General features: G+C 45.6%; 1 protein-coding gene across 2 annotated transcripts in view; it reads right to left on the reverse strand.

Moving 5' to 3' along the window:
* The window catches only part of CRIM1 (cysteine rich transmembrane BMP regulator 1), a 207,022-nt gene extending 189,695 nt beyond the window's left edge, over positions 1 to 17,327 (reverse strand). Inside the window, exon 1 of one of the 2 annotated variants that reach the window (XM_057558112.1) lies at positions 16,442 to 17,327. In XM_057558112.1, the coding sequence (XP_057414095.1) occupies positions 16,442 to 16,772 (331 nt within the window). In that variant the 5' untranslated portion in view covers positions 16,773 to 17,327. The remainder of the gene's footprint in view (positions 1 to 16,441) is intronic. The other variant, XM_057558111.1, reaches the window with a different exon arrangement.
* Positions 17,328 to 18,961: the final 1,634 nt, after the last annotated feature.

Raw genomic sequence — 18,961 nt, forward strand, 5'->3', positions numbered from 1 at the left:
AAGTGATAAAAGGGCTTGGGGGCCCGAGCTTATACCCAAGATAATTCTGTATATATGTTGTCTAGGACCCTGTATACTTTATCTCGGCCAAACCTCTCTTCTCTCCCAGTTGAAAAGTTTAGTGCCAAATGTATCACCCAAAGGTTGTAATATGCTGTTGTAACTTTAAGTGTCTCCTGTTGCACTGTCTGAATTTACAAAGCACTTTCAGACCTTTAGAAAAGTAAACAAACAAACAATGAGTTCATGGCTAGCGCTGAAGGAAAAAACAACTCCACTCTGCTCAATAACAAGTTGGGACTCCAGCCATTAGTCATCAAGAATTCCTCAGTCCCTGAAGTCATAGGGTTTGGAGTAAATCCAAATGGGATTCTGCTTTTTTAAATTCCTTATATTGCATTCCTACAGACTTCCTGTGCAAAACCACTGTGAGGCATTTTTATTATTCACAGTCACACACTTCCACCCTCATGTTGTTGGCTTAGGAGTTCCTTCCTCAAAGAAGCTGTACAGTTAAATTCCTGAGGACATGTGCAGATCACCTGGGGCAGTAAACAGGCTGTGTCATGCACTGGCACAGCTCACAGACTAAGTGTTCGATACATGTTTGTTAAATTAAACTCCCCTCATTCGTCAACATTCACGTCTTAGACGCAATCCTGGATTCGCTGAGAAATCGGAAGTCTGTTTTATCATCAATTATTCATATGGTCACTTGAACTGTGTCTATAAAGTAATTCATAATTGTTTATCAGTTGTTTACAAGCAGCTGATCACCATAACATCTCAACTGCTCCACGCACAAGATCCCTGGCAGTAAGAAGGTTATAAGCAGCCACCCATGAGGAAAATTCTTACAAGCGGATGAAGGTTTGGTGAATGAAAGATGACACCTTTATGACAAACTGGCAAGAAGTCCCCACAAATAAAAATTACTTTTAAGTATTTGCCAAAATAAATACAGCTGAAACTAACCCCTCGTAGCAAACTTTAAAAAAATAAATTCTAAGAATGATTTGGGGGAAAAGGGGAAGGAGAGGACATGGGGCAGTTTCGAGCTGCCTTCTGCCAATAATATGACTTCCCCCTGGGAGTCTCTTTACAGGTAAGTGTTATCTATTTCAGTTTCCACAATACAGACCAAATAGTTCAGATAGAAAAGTTTCTACAGAATATCTTGGATGACCTTGAGTCTAGATTTAGTCAACAAATGCTCATTGAGTTCTTCCTGTGTGCCAAGTGCTAGAATAACACACAATCCTGGCACTCAAGGGGATCAAAACGAGGCCGGGAGACAGAAATTGAACTCTAACAGTGTGAAAGGTGCTATAACAAGGGAAGGAGAAAGTGCTATTTACAGGCCCTGGGCAGGGGGGGAGGGCTGGGAGGATGGCATTATTTTTTCCTGGGCAGGGCAGGAAGGCTTCACAAAAGAAGCAGCATAAAATGGTAGAGGCTGAGGATGAGAACACATTTTGAAGGATGTTAAGATAACTCTGGGGAATCTGAAAGCCGACACCACATCAATTTTCCAGTGGCTGCTTTGCCTCCACACCTTTGGTGGCAATATATATTAGGAAGTACATGTCAAACATACCTCCTAATTTCCTGAGTTCTCAAAGGGTCTCTGTCCAAGATAAACTTGAAATAAACTATAGTCTGGTACTGAATTTAGGAGTCTAATTTTCCTTTACCTGTGGGCTTTTAGTAATAACATGCAAATTACTAAGGCTCTACGGGAAGTTAAATGCTTATTATACTAAGATTATTTAAAAAAAAAAAAGTAAAGTTGGCATCATTATGCATATGACAAGAAAAAAAGCTCACTGTTCCTTCTTTCCTGGTAGTCAACCTTCATGGTTTCTCTCTTGGTAGCTCTTGATACCTTCTACTTTTCCATTCTCTCAAGAAATAGTATCACCCAGGCATTTCTGACGCAAAGGTACACGCTCACACAGTCACACACAGTTTAAAAAATATAATACATGGACTATTTTCAGTGCCAAATGTAGCTGTAATTATATATTTCTTTTGGACATGTTTTATGTTATTAAAGCATGTAAATACTTTATCTCCCTCAAGTTTTCCAGAACTCTATTGGCAGAGAGTCTTTTTCCTTTCTCTTTCCAAAGCATCGAATACAATTTCCTGAAGAGATAGTCAAACTTGGTTTCTGAGGGCTCACCTTTTCCCAGCATAGCCTTTGGAAATATAATTTCATCTCCTTCCAACAAAACACACCTCTGGCTTCTTTTATCTCCCTTTTTTTTTCCCCTACAGAGGTGTTCCATTTCTTACCCTAAATTTCTGCTTTTCCTTCCTGCATCTAAACTTGCTGTGTAAGGCCAGAAACTATGTTTAGTGGTAATCTACTATAAATCACCCCACATTGCCTTAAGGATAATAAAACGTTTGTCCCAATCACCGAGAAATGAAGTCAGTCATTTTCCTGAGCTCCACTTGTCCACAGATAGCTATCCCAATTAACCAGGCAGTTTAAAAGCCAAAGCATTTTAATTAAAATTGTTTTTTTTTAATGTCATAAAACAATGCACCATCTTTATTTATTAAGAAGTCGTTTTCAGTTTGCTGATCTAGAGTAGATAATACACTTAATTTGCTTGAAGCGTGGAAGCTCTTCTCAGCATATCCGTAATACAGTGCAAAGTATTCTTTGTGTTGTGCCCTCAGCAACTGAACACACACACGCGCGCACACATACTACATCCAAAGGCATACAGGAGTTATCACAACTTCCTGTCTCTCAAAGTCACATCTGTAACTGGACCAGGGGCCAGTTGCTGATGCTACGGATATATTTTACCATCCTGGGCACAGCTTTTTAAGCCAGCAGGTCTACCACAACTTTGTAAAGAGCCTTGTTTTATGAAGTTTTATCACTTTCTGACCCACAGCACCATATTCCACAGTGTCAAATGAGTTTTATGTACTGGCAAACATTGCTCCCCCTCCAAACACTGCTACAGACGTCTCTGCCAGTCTGTTAGCACAGACACCATTACTGGAAGGGTCCTCACCGAGGAACTGACACTTGGCACCAACTTCTCTTAATAGCTGGATTATGTACAGAGAGCTGCATGCAGCCATGCTGGGGAGGGTGTGAAGGCAAATGGGAAGATGCTGGAACGCATTCCTTTCCAATGGCTTTCAGGGCACGTGAGACCCAGCCGCACTGGGTCGTGGCAGGGATTCACCAGGAAAGGAGGAGGGCCAAACCACGGCACAAAGACCTGGGCATGGGAGATACCAAATGGACCTTCTAGAACACTCTCACGGCAGCAGATGCACACTGAACCCTCCGGCTGCTTCCCAGAGAGAAGTGATGGGCCCCAGGCATTCAGAGTTTTCTTCCTGTCCCCACAATTTAAAAGTTTTTAAGCTAATATGCACCAACCAAGCAGGAAGAAAACCAAGTAAAGACCTATTGTTACAGCAAAGAAGAGTAAAGCAGAAGCTCTTTAGTCAAAAGCTCCCATTAGTAAATGAATACCCCACACCCCTCAATGGCTATTTCAGAGGCCACCACCACTAGCTATCCAGAAATCTACCCTGGGAGAGGAGACGACCTGGAACAGGATTTAACTTTTAATATTATCTTTAAAAAAGAAAAAAGAAGAAGGAAAGACAGAGCAAGCTATAGTACTCCACTAGAAGTGTTTTCCATTTAACAATATAAAATGTCTACCCAGTTATTAATAAACTTATAGAAGTTCTACAAATTAGAGCAAAAAGAAATCTTTGGGAGCAAAAAGCAAAATGTCATAGAAAACTAAAAATTAAATAAGTTCACATTGCTAGGGATTGGTGGCTTAGGTAATTGAAATTGAGAATCATGGAAGAGATCTACATAATAATTAGCTGCTGAGTTTTCTCCTGTCACATACTCCCAAATGGAGTATTTAGTGTTCAGCAGACTTATTAACGAATAAATGCCCGACTGGAATTAACTAGCACCTCATTCTGGAAGGCTGCTCTTGGCAAAAATGTAATATCTACAAGGCACAGCAAGTTGATTGCTAGTGCACACCGCGGGCTGGGCTGAGCATCGCATTCTTTAGAATCATACGTATTACATCAAGTTTCAGAACCACAGGTCCACACCACCTAACAGCACAACACCCTGCCACTGGACAACATGCATAGGAAGGGTGAAGTTTCTAGACCCCAAGAGACAACTTTCCAAGCTTCATGGTTGGCCTGAACCTGAAACATCTTTATTGAAGATCTGCCATCTTGCACACACGCAGAGAGCTTTCTGGTCCTGTGGCTCAGGGACACAGAGGGAAGGGAGCTGTGGTAGCAGCAGGTCCCTCTGCAGAGCCTCATTTGTTTCATCCTCCCAATATAAGGCACCCAAGTGCCCATGTGGCCAGGGCTCCTCCTTTCATGCATGATCACTGTTATGTTTCTTTAAATTCAGCTGCTCCTTAAGGAAACTCCCTGGCAAGTGAAAACAGCAGCAAAGGTAAAAGAATGCTGAGAATTTGGCTGCTGCCTGCAGTATTAGGAAGAACAGCAATTACTCAACTCTCTCTTAGTGTCAGAGGCAGAAATAAGCATGTGAATTTGGGCAAGTTTTGGCCTGTCTTTGCTCAAGCTTCTCCCTTTGTAGTATCTGTCACCTCCCTCAGTCATAATAACTAATGAAGTAAATGAGAAAATGGAGAAAGAGTGAAGGCAGCAGGTCAGCACAGACATGGAAGAGAGGCATAAACTCTACCTTGAATCCAGACTAGGCCACAGTTAATAAGGCTTAAAGATCGCTGGCATTCAAAAGATGTTACTAACTTCCCGATATCTATGTTTTGCTGTCTCCATTGCCTCACAATAAACATAACTGCGGGAGAACTCTTGATCTTTTCTTCCAAGCCCTTCCGTCTAGGGCACTTGGCAAAGAGTCATGTAGACACTACCACTTTTTTCTTCTCTGGCTTTGCAAACACAAGGTAATATTTGACTCTTGCCCAGCACTTCTAGGTCATAAAAACATTGATCTTATGACTAGAAGGGCCTTACAATATCATCTGGTTCAGTTCCCCTGCCTTTAGGTAGGTAACTATTTAATTCTCTTTTGACAAATTAAGGCAAAGTCAAGTCAAGGGAAGCTGAGGAGGTTTTATTTCAGTAACCGGGCTATTAGGGGATGAAGGAAGATCCAGAAGCCACGGCTATTTTTTTCTCCTTAATCATACTACTCTCATGTACAAGAATTTTGCAAAGTTTACTTTTCTGAGCAGCCCTAAATCCTTCCTGCAACAAGTGAGGATCTATACAAATCCATTCATTCTTTTGATGAAAATATGGAAATTTATTTGGCCTTTCATTTTAATGTCGTAGACATGGTAATAAATTTTCCTAAAACTTGTCTGAAACCTAAGAACTCAGTATTTCTGGACAACACACAGCATACCCAATCTTTCTCCAAACATTTAAAAATCTTTCAAAGACTTTGGCTTTCAGAGATAAAACTGTCTAAAATCTATCCCCTTTTCCTCCTTCAGAATGTAAATGCCCTTGCCTTTAAAAAGGCAAAGCTCCCAACTCTGGAAAGTGAGGGAAGGTTTTCAAGATCTGCATTTGACAAGATGATGGAATGCCCTGCCTCTGCACAATTATAAACACACACTCTGAGGGGACCAAGCCCACACATCCTGTATGCACGATTCCTCACACCTTATGGGTCTGAAGTAGTCCAACTAATTCTTAATACTGAAAGTCCAGTTCAGGCCACACTTTCTCAAGACAGTTTTACCTTATTTTGGCAGGTCTTTTGGAGTCTTAAAAAAAAGAGGTATCACAAGTCTCCAATGTTGAGATGCCTTTTGTTTTATCACAGTTGTGAACTGTTTTGCTTGTGGCCTTTGGATAAGATGCTAAATAAGTTACCTCTTGTAGACCAGGACTTTGCAGGCTCAGGTTTCATTGTGCCCTGCCAGAAATTCCTTTCTGTTTTGAATCTGAGATGTTTGTTTATGGTTTTTGTTTTGAAATGCTAAATAAGATAGGCACAGTTTCTAGTTACAGCCTATACCTTTTTTTTAAAAACCTTGCCATAGCCAGAGTGGCTGGTTGCTAAGGACTTAGCTAAAATTTCCAAAGAGCAGACTCTTCAGATTCTCTTCTGAGGAACCTGAAATGTAAAACGGCAACACCTTAAAATACAATGAACACTTAATTTTCTTTCTTAAATGTTCATAAAACCAGTGTTCCCAGGATATTTCAAAATGAAGGTGTTCTTTTTGGATGTGACAAACATACTTAAACAAAACTCTGAAATTTGGAAGTTTATCTCATCTTGTAGGTTACATGTTTGAATATCAACACTCTTGATGAAGCACTGCAATGAAAGGTACTAGAGAGTTTCTGTTTAAAAAAAAATTCAATTTCTACTGTGTGATAATAAGGTCTGGTTGTCAAGAAGAAAATAAAGAGTTGTAAACTACTGATTCCAAGGACTACATCATCATTATGTTTCTTTCTCCTTATTCCATAACAGCCAATATAAAGCATTTGCCTTATGAGTTCTCAGCCCATATTTACTGGATGAACATGATACTTAGTACCAGGTATGAAGGAAAAGTCACAGTTCTGTCTTCCTGAAGTGGGACCACACCTGTACTAGGAACCAGAGAGACAGGAACGTCAGGTGTTTTCATTCTAGGCGCTCTTTTCTAGCCTTCCACTGCAGCACACACAGACTCTCCAGAGAAACCACAATGCAAATCCACAGTAAAGCTGCAGTATTAGTCCACATGAAAGATGGATGGGACACAATGGATCAAGAAAAGCAACGCAGATGCACTCTGGGCTGCGCACCATCTCCTGCTCATTCCCATGCCTGCCCTGGTCTCTGAGCTGGCGGGCCTGCTGCTGCTTCCTTCTGGAACCTCAGGATCCCAACGTGCCTTGCCTTGGCGATGCTCCATGGGGCCTCTGATGTCTCCAGCCATGTCTGGAAACCCACACAAAACTTCTAACAGTAAAATGAAATTTAATGCACTTTCATGAAACCATATGCCATCCGTATTAAGACAGGTCACCTTTTAAAAAAATATTTATTTGAAATAGCTCTCTGGAAGTAAGGATTCAAACTGCAAAATAGAGCAGATGTCCACCTTCTCCTGAAGGACTAAAGAGACTGAGAATTACAGTCATACTGGATCAAACCAATGACGGTTTTTTTGGCCTAGAGACCCTGGACTCACGGCCCTCATTCTTAATGCTTCACAGTCCCTTTCTCTCTGACAAACACCGGAGACCATAGTTCTTGGAGTCCCCTGTCGAAGAGATTTAGTTAAGTGTGGTCAATGCACAAAGAAGATTTTTTTTTTAAACTTATAGAGAGAGAAAGCTAACAAAGAAAAAAATGAGAAAGGACAAAAAATAGAATGGAAATTAGAAAAATTAGAATATTAACTACCTTTTAAAAAATCTATTTGGTACCAGGTACTATACTGGCCATTACATATATTTTTGTGTGTATATACACATATACACAACACACATACATGTAATCATATATATATTTAATATAGGTCATAATTCTCTCCAACCCTAACTGTAATTACTTGATAAAAGCTATTAATATTCCATTTTCACAGATGAGGAAACTGAAGCCCAAAACAAGCCGGTTGTTCACAGTTGAACACAGTGGATTTAAACATAGGTTTGTGTGAGGACTTCCCTGGTGGTCCAGTGGTTAAGAACCCGTCTTCCAACGCAAGGGATGCGGTTCGATCCCTGGTCGGGGGACTAAGATCCCACATGTCGTGGGGCAACTAAGCCTGCGTGCCACAACTACTGAGCTCACGCACTCTGGAGCCCACGCGCCACAGCTAGAGAAAAGTCCACGCGCTGCAAGGAAGAGCCCACGGCTGCAAAGAAAGATCCTGCGTGCTGCAACAAAGAGCCCACGTGCCACAACTAAGACACAATGCAGCCAAATAAATAAATAAATATTAAAAAAAAAAAAAAACAAACCAAAAAAAACACAGAGGCTTGTCCGGCTCCAAGGCCTATTTTCTTTTTCCTACAACATCCTGCACAGATGAGTGAGAAGGAGGAGGGAAGAAAAGAGACCTCCAGGCCTGGCTTGCTGCTGCTCCCCCCTAAATCCTTCCTGGTAGTCACTGCTGGAGTCAGGGCCCCTCTTCGTTGCCCCCAAGATGCTCAGCACTTCCTATCTCAGGGCTTACCAGCTGTAAGGAACTGTCTTGGGCTACAATGGACTGTCCCAGTTGTCACTATCTACCTTCAGACCACAGCCTCTGTGAAAGCAGGGCCCCTATCCTATTTATTTTGGTTGAAAACGAATTATTAGACTAGCAGGTAACATTATCAGTTCTTATTATACGCCCTACTCGCGCTACATGCTTTACAGGCATTAGCTGTTTGCTACTTCAAGTGTGGTCCTGCGATCAGCAGCACTGGCATCACTTGGGATTTTATTAGAAATGCAGAATCTCAGGCCCCATCTGGACCTACTGCATCAGAACCTGTATGTTTAATGAGATCCCCCAGGTGATTTGTGTGCACATTAACATTTCAAAAGCACAGTTTTATCTCATTTAATCCTCAGAGAAAACATAGGTGGTACCTATTACTATTCACAGCTGGGAAACTCAGGCTTAGAGAAGTTCCCTGCTATCACTAGAGTTCAGCACAAAGACCAGAGCCACGGCAGCTGCTCAGTAAATATTCATGGAAGGAGGATGGCAGGGAAACAGGTAGGGCTAGAAAGAGAACGGAGGAATGGCCTGGTTAAACACCTGACCTCTGGTTTTGCCTAGTTTGTACCTACTGCCAGGACAGGTGAGCTGCAGCAATACAGGCTGTTTCCTTAGCTCCAGCCAGGCCAAATCCTGTGCTGACCAGCAGTATGGACACTTCAGGAGCTAGGAACAAAATCTTCTTCCAGAATAAAATGTGAAGGAAAATGCACATTGCTGATAAGTGTGAGTTTAGGTGCTCCTCCTTCCCCAAATGAAATATTAGTCCACAGATAAATGGTTAAATTAACAATTCTTACAACTTAATGCAAAAAATTTCAGATTCCTCCCTCTTTATTTTTACCCCAAATACACAAATTTTGTAGAAATTATTTAGACCAAGTGTAACAAATGGGCATCAGGAGGAAAGGTAGCAAATAGCTTCAGAGGCCTTTAAATAAGTTTTTTAACTCAATGCATTTACGGTGTTGGGGTAGGAGGGGACCTGAACTCAGTAATAATTCGCTTTCTTTCTAAGAGCCCAAACTCCTTGCGATCAGTTACTGAGGTAGATGAGGATTAAACCGAACAAGACAATGAGCCCATATCAGGTTATTTTACTTATTCTGGTTAGTAGCTTTGCTGTTTACCACGTGCTAGTCATTCTTCTAAGTGCTTCATAGGGATTCCTTCACTGATTCCTTATAGCAACCCTATTATTAACCCCACTAAACAGATGAGAAAACTTAAGATGCACGGAAGCAGAGTGCAGATTTGACCCCAGAAGCTAAGTTTCTAACCATTACATTCTTGGATCAAGGTATAAGCATTTCTCACAGAGAATTAATTGGGGTTGGGAGAGGGAGATAAGGAATTGAACCCTGTTCACTTAGTAACTGCAGAAGAAAAAGGAATCTCTTTTGAGTTTTTTTCATGTGGGCCCAAAATGAACACTTACCAGCATTTACCTCAAGGGCATTCTTAACTTTAAGTATATTCAACCACCCCTCTGTCCTGTCGGCAAGACCGACGAGGTCTTGTCCAAACACAGAGGTTTTCCATGATTTGATTAGGCTAACTGGCCAGGACAAGTAGCAGAGAGTGGGTGAAATCAGGAGATGCTGATAAACTGACACCTCTCAGTTCACTGCCCACGCTCATCTGACTAGTGGAACAAACTAGAACAAAGAGAAAATCAAAATCACTCCCAAAAGGAAACTTGCCATTTTGAACCACAGCTGGTAGAGCATTAAGAATGCAGCCTCATTCTTAGATGTTGGGAAACACCTGATATGTATCGCAAAAGCTCTGAGAATGGGTAGGATCCCTTCCCCCACCAAAAGGGAGCTCTGACTCCGAATTTTGAACCTAGTTGGAATTTGAATTCTCCTTTTCAGCTTTGCCACCAGAGCCTGAAAAGATCATCTCAGATCCTGTGATTCCTAGAACAAATTTTACCCACATACCTCACCAACTAATCATATACAGACCTGAGAAATCAGTTCTACTTGGCTTGAACTTATGTAGTCTTTTGAAGGTCTTGCCTCATTCTTTATCTTGATTAAAAGAGTATCTGGAAGGCTTCCCTGGTGGTGCAATGGTTAAGAATCCACCTGCCAATGCAGGGGACCCGGGTTCGAGCCCTGGTCCGGGAAGATCCCACATGCCGTAGAGCAACTAAGCCCGTGCGCCACAACTACTGAGCCCGCGTGCTGCAACTACCAACGCCTGCACACCTAGAGTCCGTGCTCTGCAACGAGAGAAGCCACCGCAATGAGAAGCCTGCGCACCGCAATGAAGAATAGCCCCCGTTCCCCGCAACTAGAGAGAGCCCACGCGCAGCAACGAAGACCCAACGCAGCCAAAAATAAATACATAAAATAAATAAGTTTATTAAAAAAAAAAGAGTATCTGGAGTAGGGCACAGGTCTGAGAGGTCCCCAGGCTTCCCAGCCCCCCACCCCCACCCCAGCAGAAGGCCTTGCACAGAGTAGATCAATGAATGAGTGAGTGATTTCTATGCACAGAGAAGTGAGAGCTTTAAAAATTCAGCTCTGGAGAATTCGACCTCTGAGAAGGAAGGCTTTCAGTTTGTTATTCATGCACGCTTCGCTAGTCCACTGTTTCTTCCTCAAATAATTAATTGAGCTTTACTGGGGGGTGTCTCCAAAGCCCTCACACTGCCTGTGCCTTGCGGAACACGGTGTTACAGGAACCCTGCTTCACCAAATATATTTACCTTCCAGTCATCTACCATCTCCTACCCAGTGGTATTTACACACTAAAGCGGCACTGCCATCTCTCATGTTAGTGCCATAGCCTGAAAGACGTTAAAACACACCCACATTTTTCAGGAATTTCACAATTAATGTCTGGAATGTGTTTTGGATTATTCTTCAAAGGATGACATAGTTGCCCTAAGATGAATTCAATATTTTTCCCTTCTCCCATTTGTCATTCTTTAGTCCTCCCACTCCATTATCTTTTTAGGGTCATCTGTTTTATCTATTTCCCCCCAACTTCAAAATTCCTGTCCCTTGCCTCCCCAAAATGTTCCCTTGTTCATCCAGATCATTGCATTTTAAGCAAGCCACACCAAACACAGAAACCTGGACCATATCACTAATACCTCCTACAACTGGTTGTGATGCCAGTTGTAATGTAAAGTCTAAGGATTATTCAGACAGTTTTCTTCATAAATTATTAATAATAAATAATATTATTTATTACAATAAATCAACCTGTATGTTCACCACTGCACTGCCAACATACTGCTTATAGATTTTCCCTGTCACTGTTAAATACGTGTTAATGGCAGCAAAATCTCCAGACTTGCTATTTTTGCCCTTCTGGTGCTATGCGATTCATCTGTCCTTTGCCAAGTGTTTTATGTGACTGGACTCCTCAACGACAGTGAGGGCTCTGTAAGCTCGACAGTCAAAGTGAAGGTCACGAAGTCCTGTCATTTGTATAAGTGCGGTGAATAGTCTCTCCATGTTTTGTCAATATTTACTTTGGGGAAGAACTAATTATTTCCTTGTTTACTTACACTGGTTCCTCTTCCCATACCGTATTAACGTGATTTTATAGGCCCTCTGCTTGCTTCCGTCCCTGGCATCTAAGAGCTCACTCTACCTAAAGACTTTTGAGATGGAAACTGGAACACCTTCCTCAAAAACAAGGAGCCCTGGTTTTTTAAATTTTTCTAACGCCAGTACAGGAGTATGAAACTTTTCCTGTCCCCTCTTCTATTTAATTAGTAAAAATTAAAATCCATGGACTCTTAACTCTAAGTCCTACGTTACAGAGGGATGAGAGGAGATCTGTGGCCAGTGCACAACCAAATGGTTTGGTGCATTCCCTGGCCTCCTAGAGCCTGCTCTCTGGGCCTTGCTCACCTCAGGTCCTCCACAAACCTTCTTCCAAGGAGCCACCAACTCCAGTGACTGAAAAGAAACCATAACCTTCTAACGCCAACAGTTTCAGAAAACAACATTCCATTCTTTGCTCTAAGTACCCAGCCCACATCCTCGGTTCTACTCACTGCCCCATGAGAAGTGGGTGGGAAGAAAAGTTAAAATACCTGGGGGAAATCAAAGGAGGGCTGTGTTTTGAAAGAGACAGTTCTTAGATGGCAGTACTGAAAACACGGAAAGTTCAGTTCCATAAACATGAAGCCACTGAGTAAATAATCACTGGGAGAAAAAAAAAAATTGGTGCTTATCTGTGATAGCGATCACCTGGCTCTAATACAAAGTTCTCAGAGCAGAGCTGCTCCATAGTGTCCACCAGGTTCCAAATCACTCTGTTCTCACAAACTGTCAAACTCAAGCCACTGCTGCCTTTTCATTACTTAGAGAAGGCTGGTCATGCTCCCCCAGCCCCACCCCACCCTTTACAAAAGCATACTGAACTATTCCACAGAGGAAGAAAAATGGTCCTCACCCCTCATCTCCAAATATAATCCTCATTGGCCAATCAAACATTCTTCCTAGAGGGGCTTCCCTGGTGGTGCAGTGGTTGAGAATCTGCCTGCCAATGCAGGGGACACGGGTTCGAGCCCTGGTCTGGGAAGATCCCACATGCCGCGGAGCGACTAGGCCCATGAGCCACAACTGCTGAGCCTGCGCGTCTGGAGCCTGTGCTCCGCAACAAGAGAGGCCGCGATAGTGAGAGGCCCGCGCACCGCGATGAGGAGTGGCCCCCGCTTGCCGCAACTAGAGAAAGCCCTCACACAGAAACGAAGACCCAACACAGCCATAAATAAATAAATAATTTTAAAAAACATTCTTCCTAGAAAAATCCCACTTCAGTAGTTTTTCAAAACTCTGTCTTTGATCTCCCAAAGAGGTCTCCCACCCAGTCTTCTCCCTCAGGAGTTCAGAATCCAAACTTATTTGTCTGGCTTCTAGGCGATTTACCTAGAGGCAGGCAGCCTAACCAAGGAGCAGGCCACTTAGGAAGCTGCAAAGGGCAACAGGAAGACTCACCAAATCAGTGGAAATGGGAAAGGGATCTGTACCTTCCCAGGGGCCAGAAAGCACTTTATAGACAGAGCAGAGAAGAACGTAGGTATCTGGCTCCCTGCTCAACTTTAAAAATGCATGTAGCCAAAAGTAATTTTTTAAAGGAATAAGTAAGTCAGGATTTACTTAGTAATGATCTAAATGATGCTGAAAAGAAGTCCAAGTGCATGTGTCACATGATTCACCCTTCACGTCATTTAACTTTCAGAAAATATTTTTTCTTCAGTGTTCTTTCTATGGAGAAGACTGTTCATCCATGTATTCAATGCACATTCACTGGGAGCCTACTATGGGCCAGTGTGCCTTAAAAACCTAAGGCAGGGAGCCACAATTTGGAAGGGGTTCATTTCTGCCCCAATTTACCTAACTCACTTTGTGAACTGCAGTTAAAACCATGTGTTTGTTGTGTTTTTTTTCCCCTCACAAAGCCAGTATGGGGAATGATACAAATAAAAATTACTGGTAATTACTGGCAAGTTGGTAAATAGAGCAATGTAATTTGTATTTAAATTACATCATCGAAAGCAGGTAGATTAGTCACGATAACACTTCTATACCATGCAATATGTTTTCTCAGTGTAGTCTATTAAATAAGAGGTTTCCAAAAGAGTTTTCATTAACAGATACAACCAGTAGGGGTCATTTTAGTGCAAAAATTGCAGCAAAAGAGACTTCAACATGAATAAAATGTATCAATTCCTATTTCTGTTAGTTATGTGTGAATTTCTGAATAAAAATGGAAACTGAGGGAACACTGGCCACTGAGAAATTTCTTGCCAATTAACAGAAAAACAAAAGAGAAAGCACCTTCTAGATTATTACTGCCATGGAATGACTCCTCTAATTCTTAAAAAGAAGGAAGAAAAAAGGCCACTGACTTATCCTGTTTTCCATAAATCTTGTAGTAAAGTGAAAACTCTTGGAATTTTAGGCACCCTATTGAAATAGCTGTCTAAATCCAACCATAATATCATGCTAGGTAACACTGCCCTTCTTTGGGTTCATGGATTTAGAGTGCAACTTGACTGCTGCTTTTAGAGTTCTAAAAAACAAAATAAAATAAGAAGCCCTCAGCACACAGTTTTGGTAGCTGAAAACAGACTGGCTAGATGGAAAGTGTTGCTAGAGAACACTAAATGAGATACCATCACGGTAATAAATACTTCCAAGCATTTTCAAGGCTAATACCAAGTGCGTGGGGTGTTACCAGAAGAAACAAAGCTATGAGGGATCGCATCATTTCAGAGGAATGAAACGCTCACCAACAAACTGCCAAAATAACTCTATACTATGATACCAGAATGTTGGTGCCAAAACACTTGATTACCGTGAATGTTCCCTGAGCTCCACACTTCCTTCACCAGAAATCTATCATGAAGAAACAACACAAGGGTTAGAGTCTTTAGAACCTTCCCAAGTCCTTCTCAGACCAGTTTCTACCACATTTAACCTTGTTTCAGGTTGCTTGTTCTTTTTAGATTTATAGGAGGCTGGCTTAAGTAAATTACACACTCCAAGTGGCAGGGTTCAAAGATGCATCTTTTCATCCAACTCATTCAGAATTCCCAAAGTCAAACACATAAAATAGTATCAGAAGTTAATCTCCTGGCCGTTTTTCTTCTTGTGAGAAATAAAAACGTTATGGGACTTAACACCAGGTGAGAGGCTTTTGTACTTGAGGCAAACAAACTCTTCTAACCCAAGGGTGCAGTGGTGCACTTCCCTCCAAGAGTTCCCTTCACTCATTACTGCCCACTAGCCTCCCACTAGCCTCCAAACCAGAAAGGCCTTCCTGACTTTCCAGAACTGTCCAAACTTTAAAAACTGCAGTTATCAATGAATATGCGTGTGTGTAAAGAAAACCACAGAATGGAAGCCTTTTAACAGACCCATTTTATCCTTAAGGCTGCTACCTCCTTTCTCAGTATCCCAGCACAATAAACACACATACACACATAAGGATGCTTCAGAATAAACCCCTCCCTGGTCTCCTGCGTGCAGGCTGTGAGTACTAAGGAAGGGACGGGGCAGAGGGCGCCTGTCCCTCCTCCTCTCCGTTCCTCCAGAAGTAAGGCTGCTGCGCTCTGCTCATACACCAGGATGCCCCAGAACAGCATCTCGTCCCAACGTCAGCCCAAGCAGGGATCCCACTTTTAACTGGTGCTGAGTCCTTTTAATTTGGTATAAGCCAAATAAAAAGAACTCACTGCGTCTCTCTAGACCCCAAACCTCACCAGGCACCCCGAGGCCGAGGCCGGCGGTCAGGGCTTAAGGCCGACACCCATCAACAGTGGTTCTCCCAAGGAGGGAGGCTCCACTAATCTAATCTTTCTCCCTCCGTCAGACACCATGGTGCACAATACTTAAGTGCAGCAACCAGCAGAACAATCCTCGTTATTAAACACACAAAAAGAAGGAACCGGCAACACGATTGGAAACACGCGGATATCTGATCTTAAAAAGCAGCAACTAATAGAAACAACTTTTCACTCCTAGGTGCCAGCCCCCCGCCCCCGCCCCTTCATTCATGAGAGAAAGCCTTTGACCGTTTTCAATAGGCAAACAAATGAGTAACCACCGTATGTAACTTCCCCTGGGCTGACATATTCCGGAGCTGAAATTGATTTATATGCGCAGGAGGAGGAAGGGGGTGAAGGAAAAGCGCAAGGAAAAAATAATAAAAGAGTCACACAGGGAGTGTGAGCTAGAGACACGTCTCCTCCGCCAGCAGAAAATGGACTTTCACGGACGCGGTGCAGCACTCGGTTCCACACTGCGCTAGTGCGGGGAGGGCGGCAGGGGCTGGACTCCCCGAGGGGCTCGCCACAGCCTCCGCAGTGCCCCCTGCCCGCGGCACCCTCACCTCCGGGCGCACGGCCGGGCCACCCCACCCAGCCCCAGCCGGATGGGCCACACGTGTGCGCGTCTGTGCGCGGCCAGGGGCGATCCCCCACTTGCCGGCCCCCACCCACGAAATCCAACCTCGCCCGCGGCTGGCCAGGCGTCAGGGGGAGCAGCGGGCGGGAACCAAGGGACGCCGGGCTCTCGCCCGGGGGTGGCGGGCGCCCCTCCTCCCGAGAAGCCCTCTCTCCTCGGGAAAGTCTCGGCCAAACTTTGTTCGGCGCAACCAGCGCCGAGGGGGCGGCGCGGGCCAGGTGGGAGGGGGCCAGCGGCTGGCGGCCGTACCTTCGCAGACGCCCACTTCATACTCGGTGATGGAGTCGCCATTGAGCGGGGGGCGGATGACACAGCGCAGCCCCCGGTCGCAGGCTCCGTGGAGCCCGTAGGCGCCGCCGCAGCTCTCGTTCCTCTGGCGGGCGCACATGTAGCAGCAGCCGCAGACGCCCTGCACGATGCTCCCGGGGCAGCTCCTGGGCTCTTCGCACTTGGACTCGTCGCAGGGCAGGCAGACCAGCGCCCGGGTGCCGGAGCGCGCCAGCAGCAGCAACAGCCCCAGCAGCGAGACCAGGAGGTGCCCGCAGCCGGCCAGCCCCCTGCCCCCCGCCACCAAGTACATCCTCCTGCGCCGCCGCCGCCTCCTCCTCGCAGCCGGGCCGGGAGCGGGGCGGGCGCCCTCCCCTGCGCGGGGCACACGCGCCGCCGCCGCCGCACCCGCAGCCCGCGGTCCTCGCCGCCCCCCTCGGGGCCCCCGGGGCGCGCCTCCCCTCGCGGGGCGAGGCCCCCGCCCCCCTTGCGGGCCGCGCCGACCCCGAGCCCACTAGCGTTGGCGCCAGCGGTGGCTTCCCCTCCTCCTCCTCCTCCCGGGAGGGAGGGGGAAAATAGAAAAAAAGTTTCCTCCCGGCAGCTCCGGTTCAACCCAAACTTCTGGCGGCGGCGGCGGCGGCTGCGCTCGGCTCCAGCCCCGGCTGGCGGCGCCTCCTCCCTGTCTTCCTCCGCGTCGGTCGGCCCCGCGGCGGTGGCGGCGGCGGCGCAGCCTCCGGGCCGGTCCCCGCCTCCCGAGCCGCCGAGTGGGCGCGGTGGCGCAGCAGAAGGTCCGCGGTGTCCGCTCCGCGCGCCCGGCTCGCCTCAGTCCTGCGCCGCTCCTCCGGGCGCTTGTTTATGGCTTGAGCCTCGGCCGCTCCGGCTGCGCCCTCCCCCATCCTACCTCATCCCCCAACCCGCGCCCCCCCCCACTCCGCGCCGCGCGCCGCTCATTGGCTGCCCCCCCACCCCCCCCGGTCCGGCCGGCCCCCTCCCCCCTCCTCCGCCCTCCCTCCCCGGCGGCCGGGCCCTTCCTCCCTCGCACGCCTCCTCCTCCAGGCCTCCCCCTCCTCCTTTTGCGCCTGCCGGAGCCCGGCGCACAGAGCCGGCCCTGCGGCCGAGTCTTCGCGCGCCTCTGCGGCTCGGGCATCGCCGGCGCGCTGCGGCTCCGGGCGCACCCGGCAAGCTGCGAAGAGTCGCGGCGTCCCGAGCGCCCGCCAGCCCCGGGGCCACCGTGGCTGGCCTGGGAGCCCCGAGGGCGAGACGGCTGCACCTCTGGGGCCGGCTTTGAGTTCGGAGAGTGGCGGGGAACCCGGAGCTCGGGGACGACGGGATTGCTGCAGCCCTTGGCTGGGGCACCCGCCGGATCGAACCCCGGGAAAGGGAAGCAAATGCATGGAACCTCCGCAAAACTGGATGAGAATCCATCTTCCACTCGAGCTGGGAATAGACTTTGTAAAAGATATTATGTAATGGAGTCTCGGGAAGCTCGAGACGCCTCCAGCGAAGCTGCTGGTGAATTAATTAAGTGCCTTAAATGGTCTAGGTAAATATTCCGGGGGGGCGGGGGTGGGGAGGACTGTTGGGGGCCGCTGTAGCTTGAGTTGCGTTTTAACTGTCCGCATCCTGTATGTTTTGTCGCTCTGCAGTCTGTGCCGAGGTGCTACGTTAAGGGAGGGGGCGAATGGAAAGTGGACGTAAATTTTTCTCCCTTGAGTAAGGCCGAATACTGGATTACTAGTCTTGACATGACTAGACCTGCATATCTCATGCATCATTAATGTCATCTGACATTGCCCCTTTTCTCCCCAAGCTCACGGACAAAAGTGGTGGGTTTTAATTTTTTCATTTATTGTGAATGTGCTAATAAAGAAGATGTTCTTTGTGTTAAACCAAGTAAAGAAGCAGCTGAAGTGATGCAAAATGCATCGTGTGGGGATTGTTTCTCATCTGTAGCTGTCAGAAAATCTTCTCGAAATGATAGGCTCTGTAATGGCTCACCATTCACAGGATGTGTTACAGGGTCAATAATATTAGTGAATTAACAAAAAGTGACTTGGATCAGTGTGGGAAAAAAAAAATCAGATCTTGTGGCAGGTGGGAAATGGGAATGGCCAGCCGACCTTTTGATCCAAGATGGTCTGGCTGCAGGAAGGTGGCAGCCAAGTGGATCTGAAAATCGTGACTAATGAACCCAAAGTTAATAGCAGGGTAGTGTAAGGAGAAAAGAAACAAAGATGCCTTTGACATCTTATGTTTGCAGAACTAATTTATACTTCTAAATATTTTGGTTTAACCACTCTAATCCTAAACGGAAAAGACAAAGATACCAGTGGAATATTCCCCAGTCACTGGCATCAGAAAACTAAGCGTTTCTCCAATCATATTTCTTTGTCCTGAGGAGGGGAAGAGGCTCATTAATTATCACTGATTATCAGAGGGTAATAGAGAAAACATTCAAAAGTGGAAAGGGGGTAGTCAGCACCCCATTTTCTGGAAGAATTT

This window comes from Balaenoptera acutorostrata, chromosome 12, assembly GCF_949987535.1.
Source record: "Balaenoptera acutorostrata chromosome 12, mBalAcu1.1, whole genome shotgun sequence".
Classification (NCBI taxonomy): domain Eukaryota; kingdom Metazoa; phylum Chordata; class Mammalia; order Artiodactyla; family Balaenopteridae; genus Balaenoptera; species Balaenoptera acutorostrata.